The 17,331-nt window shown below is 44.3% G+C and overlaps 2 protein-coding genes across 2 annotated transcripts; both read left to right on the top strand.

The window, feature by feature from the left end:
* Positions 1 to 2,712: 2,712 nt before the first annotated feature.
* On the top strand, positions 2,713 to 3,612 carry LOC136653669 (vomeronasal type-2 receptor 26-like). The gene has a single exon (XM_066630555.1). It carries the CDS (start codon positions 2,713 to 2,715, stop codon positions 3,610 to 3,612), a length of 900 nt encoding a protein of 299 aa, XP_066486652.1.
* Positions 3,613 to 10,430: 6,818 nt separating this feature from the next.
* Positions 10,431 to 16,094, top strand: LOC136653668 (vomeronasal type-2 receptor 26-like). Its single transcript, XM_066630554.1, has 4 exons — positions 10,431 to 11,234; positions 12,032 to 12,259; positions 13,506 to 13,632; positions 15,193 to 16,094. The coding sequence occupies exons 1-4, from the start codon at positions 10,431 to 10,433 to the stop codon at positions 16,092 to 16,094; spliced, it is 2,061 nt and encodes a 686-aa protein (XP_066486651.1).
* The last annotated feature ends 1,237 nt before the right edge of the window (positions 16,095 to 17,331 follow it).

The following is a 17,331-nucleotide window of genomic DNA, read 5'->3' as shown; positions in this document are numbered from 1 at the left end:
TCTTAACTTTTGTTTCCACTACTTTCTTTCCAATTTCTTTTATCATATTTTCTGTTAGACTCTTTTTCCCTCCTAAAACTATTCGATTTTCCCTTACAATTATGCAATCTATCTCTGACTAGATTTTCAATTTCCTCTCTAGGCATATGTTGCACGTCTGATAACAACCCCCTGATTCTCTTTCTCCAACCACCCAGCTCCACGCCTTACTTCAGAGGATGTCATTCAACAGTAGTTGTGGAGATAAAGTGACGTTTAATGACAATGGAGAATTAGCAGCCGGATTTGATATCACAAACCTGATCACTTTTGAAAATGATTCCTATGTCAGAGTCAAAGTGGGGCAGCTGGATCCTCAGGCTCCTCCAGGCAAAGAGTTGACCATTGAGGAGGACAGCATTGAGTGGCATGGAGACTTTACTCAGGTGAAAGCTTAGCTTATCACTGCACTGCTTAGCATATCACAAACATGATCATTTAAAGAATGAGGGTATAAGTTTTATAGTTAATAATTGTTGGCAACCTTCAGTCTCGGAAGACTATGGTATCATGCTCTGAATGGTGATTCTGGAACAGCATCTAGTGTGGCTGAAAAGGCCAATTCGGGAGTGACAATCCCTTCCACACTGGGAGCAAGTGCAGTCTGTCCCTGGTCTGTCTCCCTGGCTATGAGCCTTCCTTCTTTGCCTCTTTGCCTCAGTCTGTTGGCAAAGTGTCTCTTCAAACTGGGAAAGGCCATGCTGCACAGCCTGCCTCCAAGCAGAACGCTCAGAGGCCAAGGTTTCCCATCTGTTGAGGTTCATTCCTAAGGCTTTCAGATCCCTCTTGCAGATATCCTTGTAGCGCAGCTGTGGTCTACCCGTAGGGCACTTTCCCTGCACAAGTTCTCCATAGAGGAGATCCTTTGGGATCCGACCATGACCCATTCTCAGGACATGACCAAGCCAACGCAGGCGTCTCTGTTTCAGCAGTGTATACACACTGGGGATTCCAGCTCGTTCCAGGACTGTGTTGTTTGGAACTTTGTCCTGCCAGGTGATACCAAGGATGCATCAGAGGCAGCGCATGTGGAAAGCGTTCAGTTTCCTCTCCTGTTGTGACCGAAGAGTCCATGACTCACTGCAGTACAGAAGTGTACTCAAGATGCAAGCTCTTAATAATTAAATCCCCATATTCACACATGCACCACCCACAATTGAAATTAATGTCTCTCTTGTCTTCCCCTGCCATACCATTGGGCTGTGCCACTGGTCATTATGCAGGGTCTCAGACAGATTTCCCCTGTATGTGCATGCTCATGTATCTTTAAAAGGGCACCCAGGATCCAATAGGTATGTTCACCCATTGCCTGCTACAACCTGACATCTGTCTCACAGCTGACAATACCCTTTGTCATCACCACCTTATTAACCAGCAGAGCAAAATTCACACAAAATTTCTTCCATTTTCTTCTTTTCTTGAAGGATAGGTGTCCCCCTCATCTCTGTGTAGTGATAACTGCCTACCTGGTTCCAGCAGGAAAAGGGAGAGAAATTCTGCTGCTATGATTGTGCTCCATGCTCAGAAGGGATGATCTCAGACTACCAAGGTAAGAGAAGCACTTCTGAAAGGTATGGATTTGATTGTGTAAGATTATTAGAAGTGCCAGGAACCCTGAAAGAGCTTCAGCTAAAGATTGTGAACTTCTAACAAAAATAAAACATTCCAATGGGGAAAATTTGAAATAAAGACCTTGCCTTTTTCAGATGATAGTTTCATTACTTCATTGAATCTTAAAGAAACTTTGTTAACATGAAGGGACTTTGCCTCCCTAGCAACTGCGAAAAAGAGTTTAAGGAATGCATTTTCCAAATATTTTCCGTTTTCTTCATAATAGTATGGAAAATTTATCAAAGAGACATGTTTGCTATAACATGTCTCTTTGATAAATTACATGTACTACATTGTACACATGGGGAAAGGTGATAACACGAGCATTAACTGAAAGATGCTGGCAATGTAGTTGAACAAGTAATGGCCAAATGACCAGGTAGAGGGTGCAAGGGGGAGGGTGGGGAAGGGTAGAACAGGGCAGGGGGTTGTCATGGGGCAAGATGGGCAGATTAGGCCCAGGAAGAGGTGGTATTGGTGGTGCTGGGGCGTGCCATATCCTATCCCTGGGCTCGATCCACCTCCTTGGAACAACTCGCATTTGTGCCAGCAATATACCTGGCCCAGTTCCAGGTTGACCTATACCAGCTGCTGGGGCTTACAAACGTCCCCTTACCCCAAGGAAAACTCCAGAAGGCAAAATTCCCTCATGGGATGCGACGTAGCACACACAGGTACCATTGAATTACTGCATGGGACTTTTGTTAGGATTGAGCTGCCTAGCACCCTGTCCCGGACACCCACACACACTGAAATGCTTTGGAATCAAAGTATGATGAGAGGGTATATATACGTATGAGGGAGCTAAAAGCCCACTCCTCACATCTCTGGTTCAGATGGATTTCCAGTCCTGCCCTTCTGCTGCTCCTTCTCAATCTCCAAGGGGTCAGAAGATCTCATCGCCAAACTTCCACATTGCATGCAATGTTTTTCTGAGGTTCAGACAGGTCTGGAACTTTGCAGGTTGTCAGGCATCCAAGTTGAGGCAGATTCTTGGAAAGGCAGATCCTTCTGTAGGTAATTACTGCAGGGTTAAAGTGGGAATCTATTTCTCTTTCAGACATGGACTACTGTGTTAGCTGCCCAGAAGATCAATATCCAAATCAGGATCAAGATAAATGCATTCCCAAGATTCCAAGCTTCCTCTCTTTCCAGGAACCTTTGGGTGTGGCTGCGGCTATCTTGGCTCTTTTCTTTACTGCAATCACAGCTCTGGTGCTCGGAATCTTCATTAATCATAGAGACACTCCCATTGTCAAAGCCAACAACCGCAGCCTCACCTACCTTCTCCTCCTCTCTCTTCTCCTTTGCTTCCTCTGCTCTTTGCTCTTCATTGGAGAGCCTAAAAAGGTGACCTGCCTCTTCCAACAAGCAGCTTTTGGCATCATCTTCTCTACTGCCATTTCTTCTGTTTTGGCCAAGACCATCACGGTAGTTGTGGCTTTCATGTCCTCCAAGCCAGGCAACATTTTCCGGAAATGGGTGGGGAGAAGATTGGCGCAGTCTATTATCTTGTCTTGTTCCCTTCTTCAAGTCAACCTTTGTGCTCTTTGGTTGGCCACTTCCCCCCCATTCCCAGACTTGGACATGTACTCCCTGGCTGGAAAAATAATTGTGATATGCAATGAAGGGTCAGTCCTTATGTTTTACTGTGTCCTGGTCTATATGGGTTTCCTAGCAATCATTTGCTTCACTGTGGCTTTCTTAGCCAGGAAGTTGCCAGACACTTTCAATGAAGCCAAGTTCATCACCTTCAGCATGCTTGTCTTTTGCAGTGTGTGGGTGTCCTTTGTTCCAACATACCTGAGCACCAGAGGGAAATACATGGTGGCCGTGGAGATCTTCTCCATCTTGGCCTCCAGTGCTGGCTTACTGGACTGTATGTTTCTCCCAAAATGCTACATTATTGTGATGAGGCCTGAGCTGAACAAAAGGGAGCGGCTCATAAGAAGGAAGATATAAATAACGCAGGACTTTGTGCTTATGTTTATATTCCTAATAAAGAAAGTAGCCCATTCCAGTCATGTGTTACATACCAAATACATTTGCTTTACCTGTGATGAGGAAAAAATTAGTAAGGAGTTTATTGATAATAAATTAAATTATATTAAATAAATAAAGATTAATAAGGAAGAGACAGTTCCCTAGGTCTGAATTTTTGGGATCACATGAGATTTTACCCAGAATTCCATATTGGAAGACCATACTTGTGTGAATTTCTTTTTGCCAAAATGCTGCCAGCCATGATCTATCAGGAGGCTGTACTAGTTGCATAGCTAACGGTGCGGGGGGAGGGAGACACCCTGGGCACCACTGCTTTGAGAGGCTGCCAGCTTTGCGCATGGCCTCCCTGGGTCTCAGAAAGCCTCCTGGAGGCTTTAGAAAAGCACTTCCTGTTTTTGTGGGCCTTCTAAGTTCAGGGAGGCTGAGCAGGGGGTTGTTAAAAAAAATTTTGTGCCCCCTGGGTGGTAGTGCCTTAGCTACACCACTGGGCTGCAGTGCTGAAGAAGACAGTTTTAATCCTGCAACCCCACATCATGCCCCTACTCTAGATAACCCAAATGGTTGGCAACCTTCAGTCTCGCAAGACTATGGTATAAGCCTACAGCACCCAGTCTCCCATCCAAGTACTAACCAGGCCTGACCCTGCTTAGCTTCCGAGATCAGAAGATCAGGCATGTGCAGGGTAACAATGAAGCTACTATTTCTTCCATTGCAAATAAACTGGGGGCATCCCATTTAACTCTAAGCATTCCAAATCTTGTTGTGCATTTGTCATTATATGAACACTATTCATTTATGCTAGTCATGTGAAAATGGGAGCAATTGTAGCATTACCATTGCATTTGTTACTCCAGCCATACCATTTTCCTCTACCAGTGGTTCTCAAACTGTTGAGTCATGACCCACCAGCCTGAGAACTACTGCCCCTTTTGCCTTTAAGGGGTGGGGGCAGGGGGAAGCACCGAAGCGATCCCCAGGATCATGCTGCTGTGGGGAAGGGGGGCTAAGTTTAACTTAACTGATTGGCTTCTGGGGTGCAGGGAGCACCTTGGAGCCTGCAGGGCTCCCCGTGGCTTCTAGAATGTAAAAAATACATTGCAATCCATTTCTGGGTTGTGATTGTGAAACTGAAATTGAGTTGCAATCGATTTTTTATTTTACAATCTACAAGCCGCAGGGAGCCCTGCAAAAGGCTCTACGGGGCTCCCTGTACTCCCAGGACCCTGGCAGCAGATCAGTTAAGTTAAACACAGCCCCCCCCTTCCCTCACAGTGACAGGATCCTGAGGATCACATTGTTGCTTTCCACCCTGCCCCCGCAAAAACATATCCTGGTTCTTGAACTCCTGGAGAGTACGAGAACCAGTGTCCTATACAGTTCCACCCTATATTGGGCAGGATTCTGAACTTACAACCAACACAGTGTCCCACTACAAAATAGCAGAGCATGTTTGTATGAGATCAGCCAAACAGGCTTGCTTCAGACTTCTTCAAGGGTGATGCCTCATGGTGTCCAAAGATATTTCAGTAGTGATCCTGTGTTCCACAATTATCATAGTCATCATATTTAATTTGCCAGCCAAACTTCCATGGCACTGAAGAAAGCACTAAATAAATAACTTCAGCAAGCAAGTCTGAAATGGTTACAGGCATTCCTCCATATCCATGGGTCCCATATTCATACCCAGATTTCACTTATCTGCGGTTCTCAAATTCCCCTCCTGCGTTCATGATTCACCCACTAGAGGAGGTGATAGTAAGAATGCTACCACGAAGCAGAGTCTAGCATTCTCACTGACTGACTGCTGTTCTCTTGGGCCCACCATACTCTATTCCCCCCTCTATTCCCAGACCTGATCCTCCGACACAGTTCAACATGGACTTGCACCAGTGATATAGCTAGCACAGGCCCGAGTTGACACATTGAACCTGCTGGGACAAATGTTTCTTTACTCCAAGGAGACCTTCCTTCTAAATTCCCCTGCAGGATGCAGTGGAAACCACGCTAGCACAGCTGCATTGGCACAGGGTAACATAGGCAGGATGGGCGGCCCATGTGTATATAAATCATTACGTGACCACTATTCAATAGACACCCATGACAGTCATGTCAAGATGGGGGTAACTGCCATCAATAATTTTACAAAAAGGCCAGCAATTTCCTCTATGATTCCATCTTGGGGTTACTTCTGTCATACTGGACTTACAACCACTTCCTGTCCCACTACAGTGTGGTTCGAGAATGTTGTTCTGAGATCAGCCAAACATGTTGGCTTCAAAAGTTCTCATGAGGGTGATCCCTCATGGAGCCTAAACAACTTGAGGGAGTGGTCCTCTGTTCCTAAATTATCACAATCACTGTAATTAATTTGCCCACTCAATGCTCCAGTGGCTTTCAGGAATGGTTGGCAACGGAAGTTGCATAACAAAGACCTTGAGTAGGCAAGTCTGAGATAGGCTTGAACAGGCACAGCATGCTCAGTTTGCGCAGTTTCCCCTTTGCTTCTTATGTCAGATGTTGAATCAGAGTTGGCTTTTCTCACACTGTTGAGGTGAATGAGTAGGTGGGTGGGCAACCTTTCACAAAGTCTATGGCAGAATCAAGCCAGACTGTTTGAACAAGGTTCATAGCACTGATGACGCTGCACAGAGGCAGAAGGGAAGCCGTGTGTAGAAGGGTGTTTGTCATGAGAATGGTGGTATGCGTGATTCTGCTGCTGCTATTTCCACAGTTGGTGAGCCAAGAACTTTTGCTGAAATGCACTGGAGATGATCTCATACCCATTCCTCATGAGTATAACCAACCAGGAGAAGTCCTCATTGGTGGCATGGCATCTCACCTCCATTACCTTAGTTCCATAGTTCAGTTCGGAAAATATCCTTCTCTGGATTTGATTAACTTTCCACTGTAAGTAAGTAAATTCATTCCAGCATTACCAGTGTGTGTGTGTGGGGGGGGGGGGGGGGATTAATTTTATTAATTTAGTGATTCTTTATATCTATCTGATACTAAATAATAGGACTCTGTTGAAGAAAAATGAGCAGTACTTTGAGAAATATGAACAAATGTAGGGATATTGATTGGAAAATTAATGGTTAAAACATAACATTCAATGTTTCCATATGCACTACTGTCTTTTTAAATCCAGTTTATCCTAATGGTACGATATAGCTACCAAAATCTTCCCATTTTAGAAGGATAAAAAAGAGAAATTTTTTTCTTAATTCTTTATTTCATTACGTAGTTTTAAAACTTAGTTTCATTATTTTTGTTGGGGTTCTATGGGTTTTACTGCATTTATAAGCTGCCACAGATGGTTTATCTTAGAGGTAAGAAAGGTGAGATCAAAATATTTTTAAAATTAAAAGTAAAACAAAAATAATTGCCTCAGCTATGCATACATTCAGTCATCCCTTACCTCTATAAGGTTATTAATTTATTGGGGCATATAAGACGTGAAATTAAGTGGAACAAACACTTTGAAGATGCCTCTTGCGCTGAGATGCCAAAAATAACTGGACCACACCATCCAATGGCCATTTGAATTGGGGCTTTCAGTGAAAACCAGAAGTCCTTTTTTTCTACCCCTTTGTTCCACTTTGAGCCCAGAGATAACTTGGCCACCAAGTCCCATGATTTCTGAAACAGAAGAGCAGAAATGGATAGGTGACCTTGGTCCCTGGAAAGACTAGCCCTTGATCCACAATCCCCCCCTCCCCTTATCCTTTTGTATCATGCACAGTCAGAGTGACACTGGTCAGTGCAATTTCCTATCATTTACTGGCATGATCAATGACACTATCAATTTCGTCCTTGGTGTGTGTGCTGATGGTTTGTGAATCTCAGAATCTTGTTCTAATTTTAAATTTTAGGGAGATTCCTGAGATCAGACCCAGACCTTGTACCCATCCAACCAAGTCAGACATTTATCATCAGTCTCTCTCTCTCTCTCTCTCTCTCTCTCTCATTTTGCTTAAGTTCTTCTCTCTTTGGACTTTGAATGCACCAGAAATATTTTTTTAAAGACTGATCTGTTTTAACTTGAAGTACATACTTGTGGACACAGTGTTGAAGCACTTAGCCAAAATTAACTGCTTTCTTTCTCCCCATGACTAGTTTTGTGATTGTATCCTCTTTGACAGGTGAATGTCTTCAATCCAAAATGAGCATCATCACAATAAAATAATCTCGCACCTTATAGCAGCCATTTTCAACCACTGTGCCCTGGAACATTGGTGTGCCGCAAGTGGTCCGCAAGTGTGCCACAGGAATTTGGGGAAACGTCATTTATGGGGGGGATGTCAGCCCCCCACTGGCAGCACGGTGTGCTTTATCACTTGTCAAAAACCTGAAAAAGGTTGAAAATGGCTGCCTTATAGAATGCTCCTCTGATACAATCTGTTTATTTGCAGAGTGGTGACAAAGTTCTATCAGCACATCCTGGCCTTGGTGTTTGCTGTCAATGAGATCAATGAGGACGCCGAGATACTGCCGAATGTCACTCTGGGATGCCACATCTATGACAGCTACTATGATGAGAGGATGACCTATCGTAACACCTTTGACCTGCTGTTCAAATCACATTATTTTGTCCCCAACTACAGTTGTGGCATCCGTAAACATCTCATAGGAGTCATAGGAGGACTCAGCTCTGACACTTCCTCACAAATGGCAGACATCATAGGTCTTTACAAGATTCCACAGGTAGGAGCACACATGGGGACTGTTGGACAGGCTGACCCATGCTGAAGCAGCCCCAAAGGGCTAATAAATGTTTTCCCCTCCTTTGTTTCTTGCCATCTACTTGTGCATCAGTTTGCATGGTTGGCAACCTTCAGTCTCATGGTATAAGCCTACAGCACCTGGTATTCCCAGGCGGTCTCCCATCCAAGTACTAACCAGGCCTGACCCTGCTTAGCTTCCAAGATCAGACAAGATCAGGCATCTGCAGGGTATCAGTTGCTGCTCGGTGCATTGGTTTGCCATGTCTCTGATCCTTTGACCAGAGGTGGTTCTTCTCCACTTTATTTTTAAAAAAATAAACTGAGCAGGCAGAACCTCTGAGGAGTGGAAGAGAAAGAGGATCTCTTCCATCCTGAGGCTCCTCCCACTCAGTCTGTTTTTTTTTTTTTTAAAAAAAAGGGAAGGGAAGGGAAACACACTGAGATGGCCAGGGGGAAAATAAGTAGAGTATCTCTTCTGAAATCCTCTTCCCTCCCATGCTATTTTCCACAAACAAAGCGCAAGGGAGAACAGGATTTGGGTGACAACGGGGCTCTTTCTCCCAGGAAAGAATGTGTAGGATTAAAGTCTGAATGTCTGCATTTCCACTGTGTGTGCATGTGCGTGTGTACATCTCCCCCACTGATTACTCAGCAGTGGGAAAACCACTTAAGTAACAGCTGCAAAGTAGCACCTATATCAGATTTTCAGCTGTTTCTCTCTAGAGCTTACATCTCTTGTTGATATAAAACATATATTTGAGGCTGCAGTTCCTCAACACACCCATCTGACTACAAAAATTATTTACCTGCACATACTATATGTTAGATGACAGCATTCTCATTTTGTAAAAAGTGGGCATGTGAATCAGGTTCCCACACCAGAATCTACCTGATCACTAGTGTGCATCCCATAAGAACATAAGAACAGCCCCACTGGATCAGGCCATAGGCCCATCTAGTCCAGCTTCCTGTATCTCACAGCGGCCCACCAAACGCCCCAGGGAGCACACCAGATAACAAGAGACCTGCAAGGCCTCCTGGGAATTGTAGTTTAAGAACATAAGAACAGCCCCACTGGATCAGGCCATAGGCCCATCTAGTCCAGCTTCCTGTATCTCACAGCAGCCCACCAAATGCCCCAGGGAGCACACCAGATAACAAGAGACCTGCAAGGCATCCTGGGAATTGTAGTTAAGAACATAAGAACAGCCCCACTGGACCAGGCCATAGGCCCATCTAGTCCAGCTTCCTGTATCTCACAGCGGCCCACCAAACGCCCCAGGGAGCACACCAGATAACAAGAGACCTGCAAGGCTTCCTGGGAATTGTAGTTAAGAACATAAGAACAGCCCCACTGGATCAGGCCATAGGCCCATCTAGTCCAGCTTCCTGTATCTCACAGCGGCCCACCAAACGCCCCAGGGAGCACACCAGATAACAAGAGACCTGCAAGGCTTCCTGGGAATTGTAGTTAAGAACATAAGAACAGCCCCACTGGATCAGGCCATAGGCCCATCTAGTCCAGCTTCCTGTATCTCACAGCGGCCCACCAAACGCCCCAGGGAGCACACCAGATAACAAGAGACCTCATCCTGGTGCCTTCCCTTGCATCTGGCATTCTGACATAACCCATTTCAAAAATCAGGAGGTTGCACATACACATCATGGCTTGTAACCCGTAATGGATCCCAAATATGTTGGTTTTATTTGGAGGACTGAAATTGAAAGCTTGCTAAGAGTGGGTGAAATATACACATTATTAACTCAACTCCATATTTTTTTTTAAAAAGGAAAGCAATGATTTTGCAATTTTAGTTATATTTTATGATTTTAAATAAACCACACTGGATATTCTTCCTGAAGAAAAGGTGAACTTCACAGTAAGTAAAATAAATAATAAATAATCATATCATGACCAAGCACGCCAGTCAGTAACTTTTTTACTTCTCAGGAACATATCTGATTTATCTCTCACTCTCTCTTTTTTAGATTTCATTTGGCTCCTTTCAACCATCTGGCAATGATCATGCCAATTTCCCTCCCTTTTACCGCATGGCCCCCAGTGAAACCCTGCAGTACCAGGGAATCATCCAGCTACTTCTGCATTTTGGATGGAAGTGGGTCGGGCTCATCACTGTAGATGACAGTGGTGGAGAACATTTCCTGCAGGTCGTGGAAGCCATGCTTTCACAGCATGGCATCTGTTCAGCCTTCACAAAAATCATTCCAAAAAATGCCAGATCCCTCAATTTACAAGAACTAACCTCTGAAATACAAGCTTATTCTCCAGTTCTTAAGGCCAGCAAAGTTAATGTTGTTGTGATATATGGAGAAACCGCATCCATTACTTGGTTGGCAGGATTTATTACAACAACCAAGGTGCTTCAATTAATATTTTCTCAATATGTGGAGTTTTCTGCAGGGAAGGTGTGGATTACAACAGCGCAAATTGATTTCATGTTGACTGCAATGCATAAGTCTTTAGAGATACAAATGTTCCAAGGTGCCCTTTCCTTCATGATTCACTCCAAGGAGCTTCCAGAATTCCAAGAATTTCTCCAAATTATTAATCCTTCTAGGGCAATAGGAGATGGTTTTATCAACCGCTTCTGGCAGCAAGCATTTGATTGCATCCTTTCAAACGTCACTGGACCCATGACCTGTACTGGGGAGGAGGCGCTGGAGAGTCTTCCCACATCTATTTTTGAAATGCAAATGACTGGACACAGTTACAGTATCTATAATGCTGTCTATGCTGTGGCACATACATTAAGTACCCTCTTCTCGTTTAGATCTAGACACAAAGTGATGAAGGAAGGGAGAAGACTGGCTCTTCTAAATGTGGAACCCTGGCAGGTAAAGTTTCTTTACTGAAGGACTATAAATATAAACACAGTAATACCTTCATCAGTGGGGAGGGGGGATGCACTGACTTCAAGTGCCATATGAATCAGTGCATAATGAGATTCCATTGAAGGCAATGTGGCTGGTAATGTGGTCTGATTGGTCCCATCCTACACAGAATGCACTGATTTCATTGGCGACAACGGCTATCAATCAAGTCAAGATGAAGAGCACAGTAGTAAATTAGATTCATTCATTCATTCATTCATTCATTCATACATACATACATACATACATACATACATCCTGTTATTTATATCCCCCCTTCTGCTTCTGAAGAGGCCCCCAAAGTGGCTTACAACATTTTTATAAATAATAAAACTCTGAGCTGAGTGCTGATTTCTAAAAGGTGATGTATATGATATATGTGTGTATGAAAGAAACTGCAGTTAGAGAGACAGAGCTTTTTCTTGGTACCTGACACATAAGAACAAGCCTTTCAAATTCCTCTCCTTCCTTGCCAAATATAGGTGCTATACACACAATGTTTATAGTTGCATTTCTCCATCATGGAACTTTTCAGAACTTCACCCAGCATCACCATGAATTAATAAAGTTATAGGTGTGTGTTTCCTATACCTGATACCCAGGTGGAATACTGTCCATTCTGAATCATAACTGAGCGGCATGCCCATACAGATTATCTTCTAGAGGAATAAAATCTAAATCCATCCAGTAAATTAGTTTGAAAAACCTTCTTTACAATATTCCAATACATTATTTTAATCTTTCTGCCTCTTTCCTCTTAGCTTCACTCAGTTCTCCAGAGAATCTCATTCAACAACAGCGCCGGAGATGAAGTTATGTTAAATGAACGTGGAGAAATAGCAGCTGGGTTTGATGTTACAAACCTGGTCACTTTCCCAAATAACTCCTATGTCAGGGTCCAAGTGGGACGGCTGGATCCTCAGGCTCCCCAAGGCAAAGAACTCACCATTTATGAGGACAGAATTGAGTGGAAGGGAGACGTGGCTCAGGTGGGAAAGCAACTCTTTGGAAGAGGAACAACCATGTACAAGTCCAACGTTTTCTAGTTGCAGGCTCAAAAAGGGCTCCCAGCATTAGAAAGAAATGTCTAACATTGGAACCTTGCTCCAGACTATAAGAAGTACTAAATATAACCCCAAAGCCTGGTGTAAATAAGCCCGTCCTTGCCTTCAGAGCCAGTTGTGGCTAAAAAGCAAAGCTCTGCAGGCAAGAGGCCACTTTACATTGGAGTTTGAGCCCCTGCAAAACTTAGCATTTTGTCTGCCTTTCAGGAACATCAGTGGTTTTAAATGAAAACATTCATGGCTGTCTAATGAATAGGATGAGCGATAGAATTAAGGGAAACAAAACAAAAACCTTCTACGCACAAGGCACCATTAACTCAGACCATTAACTTAGATTCACAGACCAGTCCTAACCTGCAAGTTGTATATGCTCCTCAGTTGGAGCATATACAAACATCTTATATACAAATATCTTTTACAACTTGAACGGGTTCCTTCCTTCCTTCCTTTCCTTCCTTCCTTCGCTCAGATGATCAGTACAGTATTAAACTTTGCTGATAGTAACCTGAGTGGCCAGGACTAGGAAACCTTGAGGACCACTTACTATCCTATGAACCTGCCAGAGTTGAAGACCTGCCTCAGTCACCCATCTTCATTTCCCATCAGCAGGGGAGCTGAAGGGACAAAATTTCCCAAACATTTTCTAACACAAAGCTCTCCCCACGTTAGGGGATAGGTGCCACCTGTCTCCACCAGATCCATAATCCCACGTTGGGCCTCCTGTCCTGACACGGGGCTGTTTTACTCTATTAGAAAATTACTAAATCACCAGCTAATGTCCCCTTCCTCCGAGGAGCCACTGGATTTTGCAGCAGCCATTTTGCTGTTGCTGCAACCCTGAGCACCAGGCAGCTTGGGACTGGGCTGTAAGTCCTGACTGGCTCCATCTATGGCTGCAACTTAGCTAAAAAATAACAAGCATGTAATAGAGCATGACGTTTGGCCCTGGCAGAACAAGTTGCCCTTCAGCTTTCAGGCATATCTCTTGAATCCTGGCAGGGAATATCCTGAGCTGGGCAGACAAAATATGCTCCTTCTAGCCATCCTCAGTTTCTGCCATCCTTTCAGATCGCATCATTCCATATCATCAATTCTCCTGCGGCTCATGTAAAGTGAACCAAAATACCCCAAACATTTTCTAACACGGCTCTTTCTCCATGTTTTGGGATAGGTCCCACCCATCTCTCTGTGCAACGACAAATGTCAGCCTGGATACAGTAAGAAAAAGAAGGAGGAGGAGAAGTTTTGCTGCTATGACTGTGTTCCGTGTCCTGCAAGGAAGATGTCAGACCAGGAGGGTAAGAGATATTATATCTCAATGTATCACTAAAATGCTTCTGCATCCTCAGTATATAATATGGAATTCTAAATTATCGTATTACATATATGATAATGGTATCAAAATACTGGTAGAAAAGTATTTTACCATCATATATATTGTAATTATAGCAGGATCTGTATGACTTAGAAGCTCCTTCTGTTGATGGGATTGGGAAATCTTGGCATTTGTGAAATAATGTTGAACAGTGATGCCCTGGGGGGCGGGGGTCCCGTGGGTGCAAGTGCTTCCAACTAAAGGGCTGCCCGTGTTTACCTCCCCGTCCAGAGACATTCTGAAAGCCGGAGATGGTGCACGCAGCCTCCTCAACCCCCAGAAAGCCTTCTAAGGTCTTCTGAGGGCCTTAAAATGTCACTTCCAGTTTTTCATGGAAAACGGGAAATGACTTTGAAGACCCTTAAAAGGCATTCTGAGGACCAGTAGCCCCACACCCCTCGACCCTCAGAGTACCTTTTAAAGCCTCTGGAAGACCTTACAGTGTCACTTCCAATTTTCTCTGATAAACCGGAGGTGACGTTTTTAGGTGGGGGCAACTGTTCTAGGCTCCCCCCCCCCGGGGCAACACATTGACCAGGTTCACCATTGTTTTGATGAAGGTATTTTGTTATTAAGCAACAACTCCAATTATTTTGGGGACTCTGGCTCATATTTCTATGAGAAGCAATAATGCAGTGACTAGCAGGGGCCTTTAAAGCTGTGTGCTTATGTTCTTATGTACTGTTTATGCGCAATATGACTTGTGTGAAAATATCCCTAGAGGTGGAACTCTATGAACCATCAAATGCTTCAAAATCAAGATGACGTGAGATGAAAGAACTTGAAAGCAGAAATGAAGTACAGAGAGCCCTCAATACCCATGGGGGATCTGTTCCGGGAGCCCCCACGGATGCCAATTTCTGCATATTATGAAATCAGCAGGGAGAGTTTCACAGGACCTTCCGGTCACATCTGGGAGGTGTTCTGAGGCATAAGGAGGTCAGGAACATCCTTCCCACCGCTCAGAAGGCCTCCTGGACATGACCAGAGAGCATTTCCAGTGGCATCCAGAAGGTCGTGTAAGGCCCTCCAGCCACTGGCTCAGCATCCACGGATACTGAAATCCACATATGCTGAGCCCATGGATAAGGTGGGCCCTTATCCTAGGCTGGGGTAGGACAGAATCAGTAAGCTGCACTAAGGAGCGCACTATAGTAGGGGGAAAAATCCCTCGCCAATGGCCAGTAAGGCAAAAAAAAAAAAAATTCCTACCTGGCCCCAAAGACTACCAGCTAATCTCGGGGGTGGGTGGGATGGATGCAGCATTGCCAAGCCCAAAATGGGAAAGATCAGCAGCCCAGGATGAGAGTATACAAATGTTAGTTCCCAGCTTGATTCAAACATGTACTGTTATGGTTTGCTCTGGTCACCCTTTGCAATGTAGTTTTGCCATTCGGTGCTAAGACTACTATATTAAGTACCAGATTAAGTAATCTCCTGGTATTATGTGATCATTCTGGTTCTTTTATTTTTTTTCCCCCAGATATGAATATCTGCATCAGCTGTCCAGAAGATGAACATCCCAACAAGGACCAAGATCAATGCATCCCCAAGACTCCAAACTTCCTATCTTTTGGAGAACCTTTGGCCATGGTTTCCAATTTCTCTGCACTGTTCTTTTCCCTGCTCACAGCTCTAGTGCTTGGAATCTTCCTTAAGCAACGGGACACCCCCATTGTCAAAGCCAACAATGAGAGCCTCACCTACATTCTCCTCACCTCCCTCCTCTTGTGTTTTCTCTGCTCCTTCCTCTTCGTCGGAATGCCTAAACAGGCAACCTGCCTTCTGCGACAAATGGCTTTCGGCATCGTCTTCTCTGTGGCCCTCTCAAGTGTCTTGGCAAAAACCATATCTGTGGTCGTGGCCTTCTGGGCTACCAAACCAGGATCCAGAATGAGGAGATGGGTGGGGAAAAGACTGGCATATTCCATCGTCATCTCCTGCTCCATGGTTCAAGCAGGGATCTGTGTGATTTGGCTGACAGCCTCTCCTCCATTCCCAGATTTGGACACTCAGTCCCTGAATGAAGAAATCATTGTGCACTGTAATGAGGGTTCAACTGTCATGTTTTACTGTGTCCTCAGCTACATGGGACTTCTGGCCACCATCAGCTTCACAGTGGCTTTCCAGGCCAGGAAATTACCTGATAGCTTCAATGAAACCAAACTGATCACCTTCAGCATGTTGGTCTTCTGCAGTGTTTGGGTGTCCTTTGTTCCAACATACCTGAGCACCAGAGGGAAATACATGGTGGTTGTGGAGATCTTCTCCATCTTGGCCTCCGGTGCTGGATTACTGGGCTGTATTTTTCTCCCAAAATGCTACATTATTGTGTTGAGGCCTGAGCTGAACAAAAGGGAGCAGTTAATAAGAAGGAAGATGTAGTTACTATCCATATAATATACTATCCATTTTAACCAGTGCCAATGCAGTCCTGCCAACAGGACATCCATTGCATCCTGTGGTTGTGATGGGGCGGTCATTTTAGAGTGTTATTATTATTAAAACTATTAATTAAATTAATTATAATTAAATTATTAAAATTATTTTAGAGTTTGAGATTAACTTGGTTTTATCTGATATCATTCCTGAATAATCCTACTGTGCTATTTTTCTATCGGTTCCTTATTATGACCTTTCATTTCCAGCATGATTGGGGTCAGTTTGCCAGGGGCTCCCATTAAGATCAGCTACTCTTCTATCTCTCCTTTGAGTGCTAAATCTAATGTTCAGGATCAAATTTCCCAAAGTTCTTTGCTGGGAACTCAAGCCTTGTTTGTTTGTTTTCCAAAAAGGTGGTCAGGAGGGGAAGGAGCTCAGAGGGAAGGAAGGATCACAAGCCCCTTCTGAAGCTGCAGCTGATCTGAGAGGGAAAACTTGTTGGCATTGAACTGCAATGCTAATTCAAAGATAATCTGCATCCTTCGCGGTCATTTCAGAATGGGTTATCCATTGTAGGTTTGCCACTTACGGCAATTATGCTTTATGGAAAAAAGTCGATGCCTGATCTTGCCTGATCTCGGAAGCTAAGCAGGGTCAGGCCTGGTTAGTACTTGGATGGGAGACCACCTGGGAATACCAGGTGCTGTAGGCTTCTACCATAGTCTTTCAAGACTGAAGGTTGCCAACCAACCAATTTCTTCAGTAGATTTGGGACCAAAAAAAAAAGTCCTCAAATGAGGCATAAATAATGTAGGATGGAGGCCACTGGCTGAGATGCCTTTAAAAGAAGATGGGGCTAAATTCATGGAAGATGGGTCTGCAAAGGTCACCCAGGAAGCTTCATGGCTGAACGGGGATCTGAACCTGGATCTTCCAGGTCTAATTCTTGAAGCATTACACCATCCTGTCACTCCAGTCCAGAGAGTGGGAGTAGCAGGTGTATCAGTAGGTAAGAGGATTTGACATATCACCTTAGATACCAGGAGGTCCTGGGCTGGTCCTGCTTCCAGTTATAGCACCCAAGGTGCTCCTGCATACATAGCAGTTTTCCTCAAATAAGAGTGGAGCCATACAGGAAAGAGCCCCAGTCCCAAAACAACGACCAGTTCAAAAACAGAACTGGCATGGGTCCAGGTGGTACTGTGACCCAGAACACTGCCTGATGCCATCACAGTTCCAC

This window comes from Tiliqua scincoides, chromosome 5 (assembly GCF_035046505.1).
Source record: "Tiliqua scincoides isolate rTilSci1 chromosome 5, rTilSci1.hap2, whole genome shotgun sequence".
NCBI classification, from domain to species: Eukaryota; Metazoa; Chordata; class Lepidosauria; order Squamata; family Scincidae; genus Tiliqua; species Tiliqua scincoides.
The sequence above is the reverse complement of the archived record's forward strand: the minus strand, read 5'-3'. Positions and strand labels throughout refer to the sequence as shown.

What these genes read in the sequence shown, in the direction of transcription:
- LOC136653669 (XM_066630555.1), top strand. Translation starts at nt 2,713, where the DNA reads ATGGACTACTGTGTTAGCTGCCCAGAAGATCAATATCCAAATCAGGAT.
- LOC136653668 (XM_066630554.1), top strand. Translation starts at nt 10,431, where the DNA reads ATGGCCCCCAGTGAAACCCTGCAGTACCAGGGAATCATCCAGCTACTT. An exon ending in TAAATGTGGAACCCTGGCAG is followed by an intron (nt 11,235 to 12,031) that starts GTAAAGTTTCTT and finishes CTTTCCTCTTAG; the next exon opens with CTTCACTCAGTTCTCCAGAG. An exon ending in GGAAGGGAGACGTGGCTCAG is followed by an intron (nt 12,260 to 13,505) that starts GTGGGAAAGCAA and finishes GTTTTGGGATAG; the next exon opens with GTCCCACCCATCTCTCTGTG.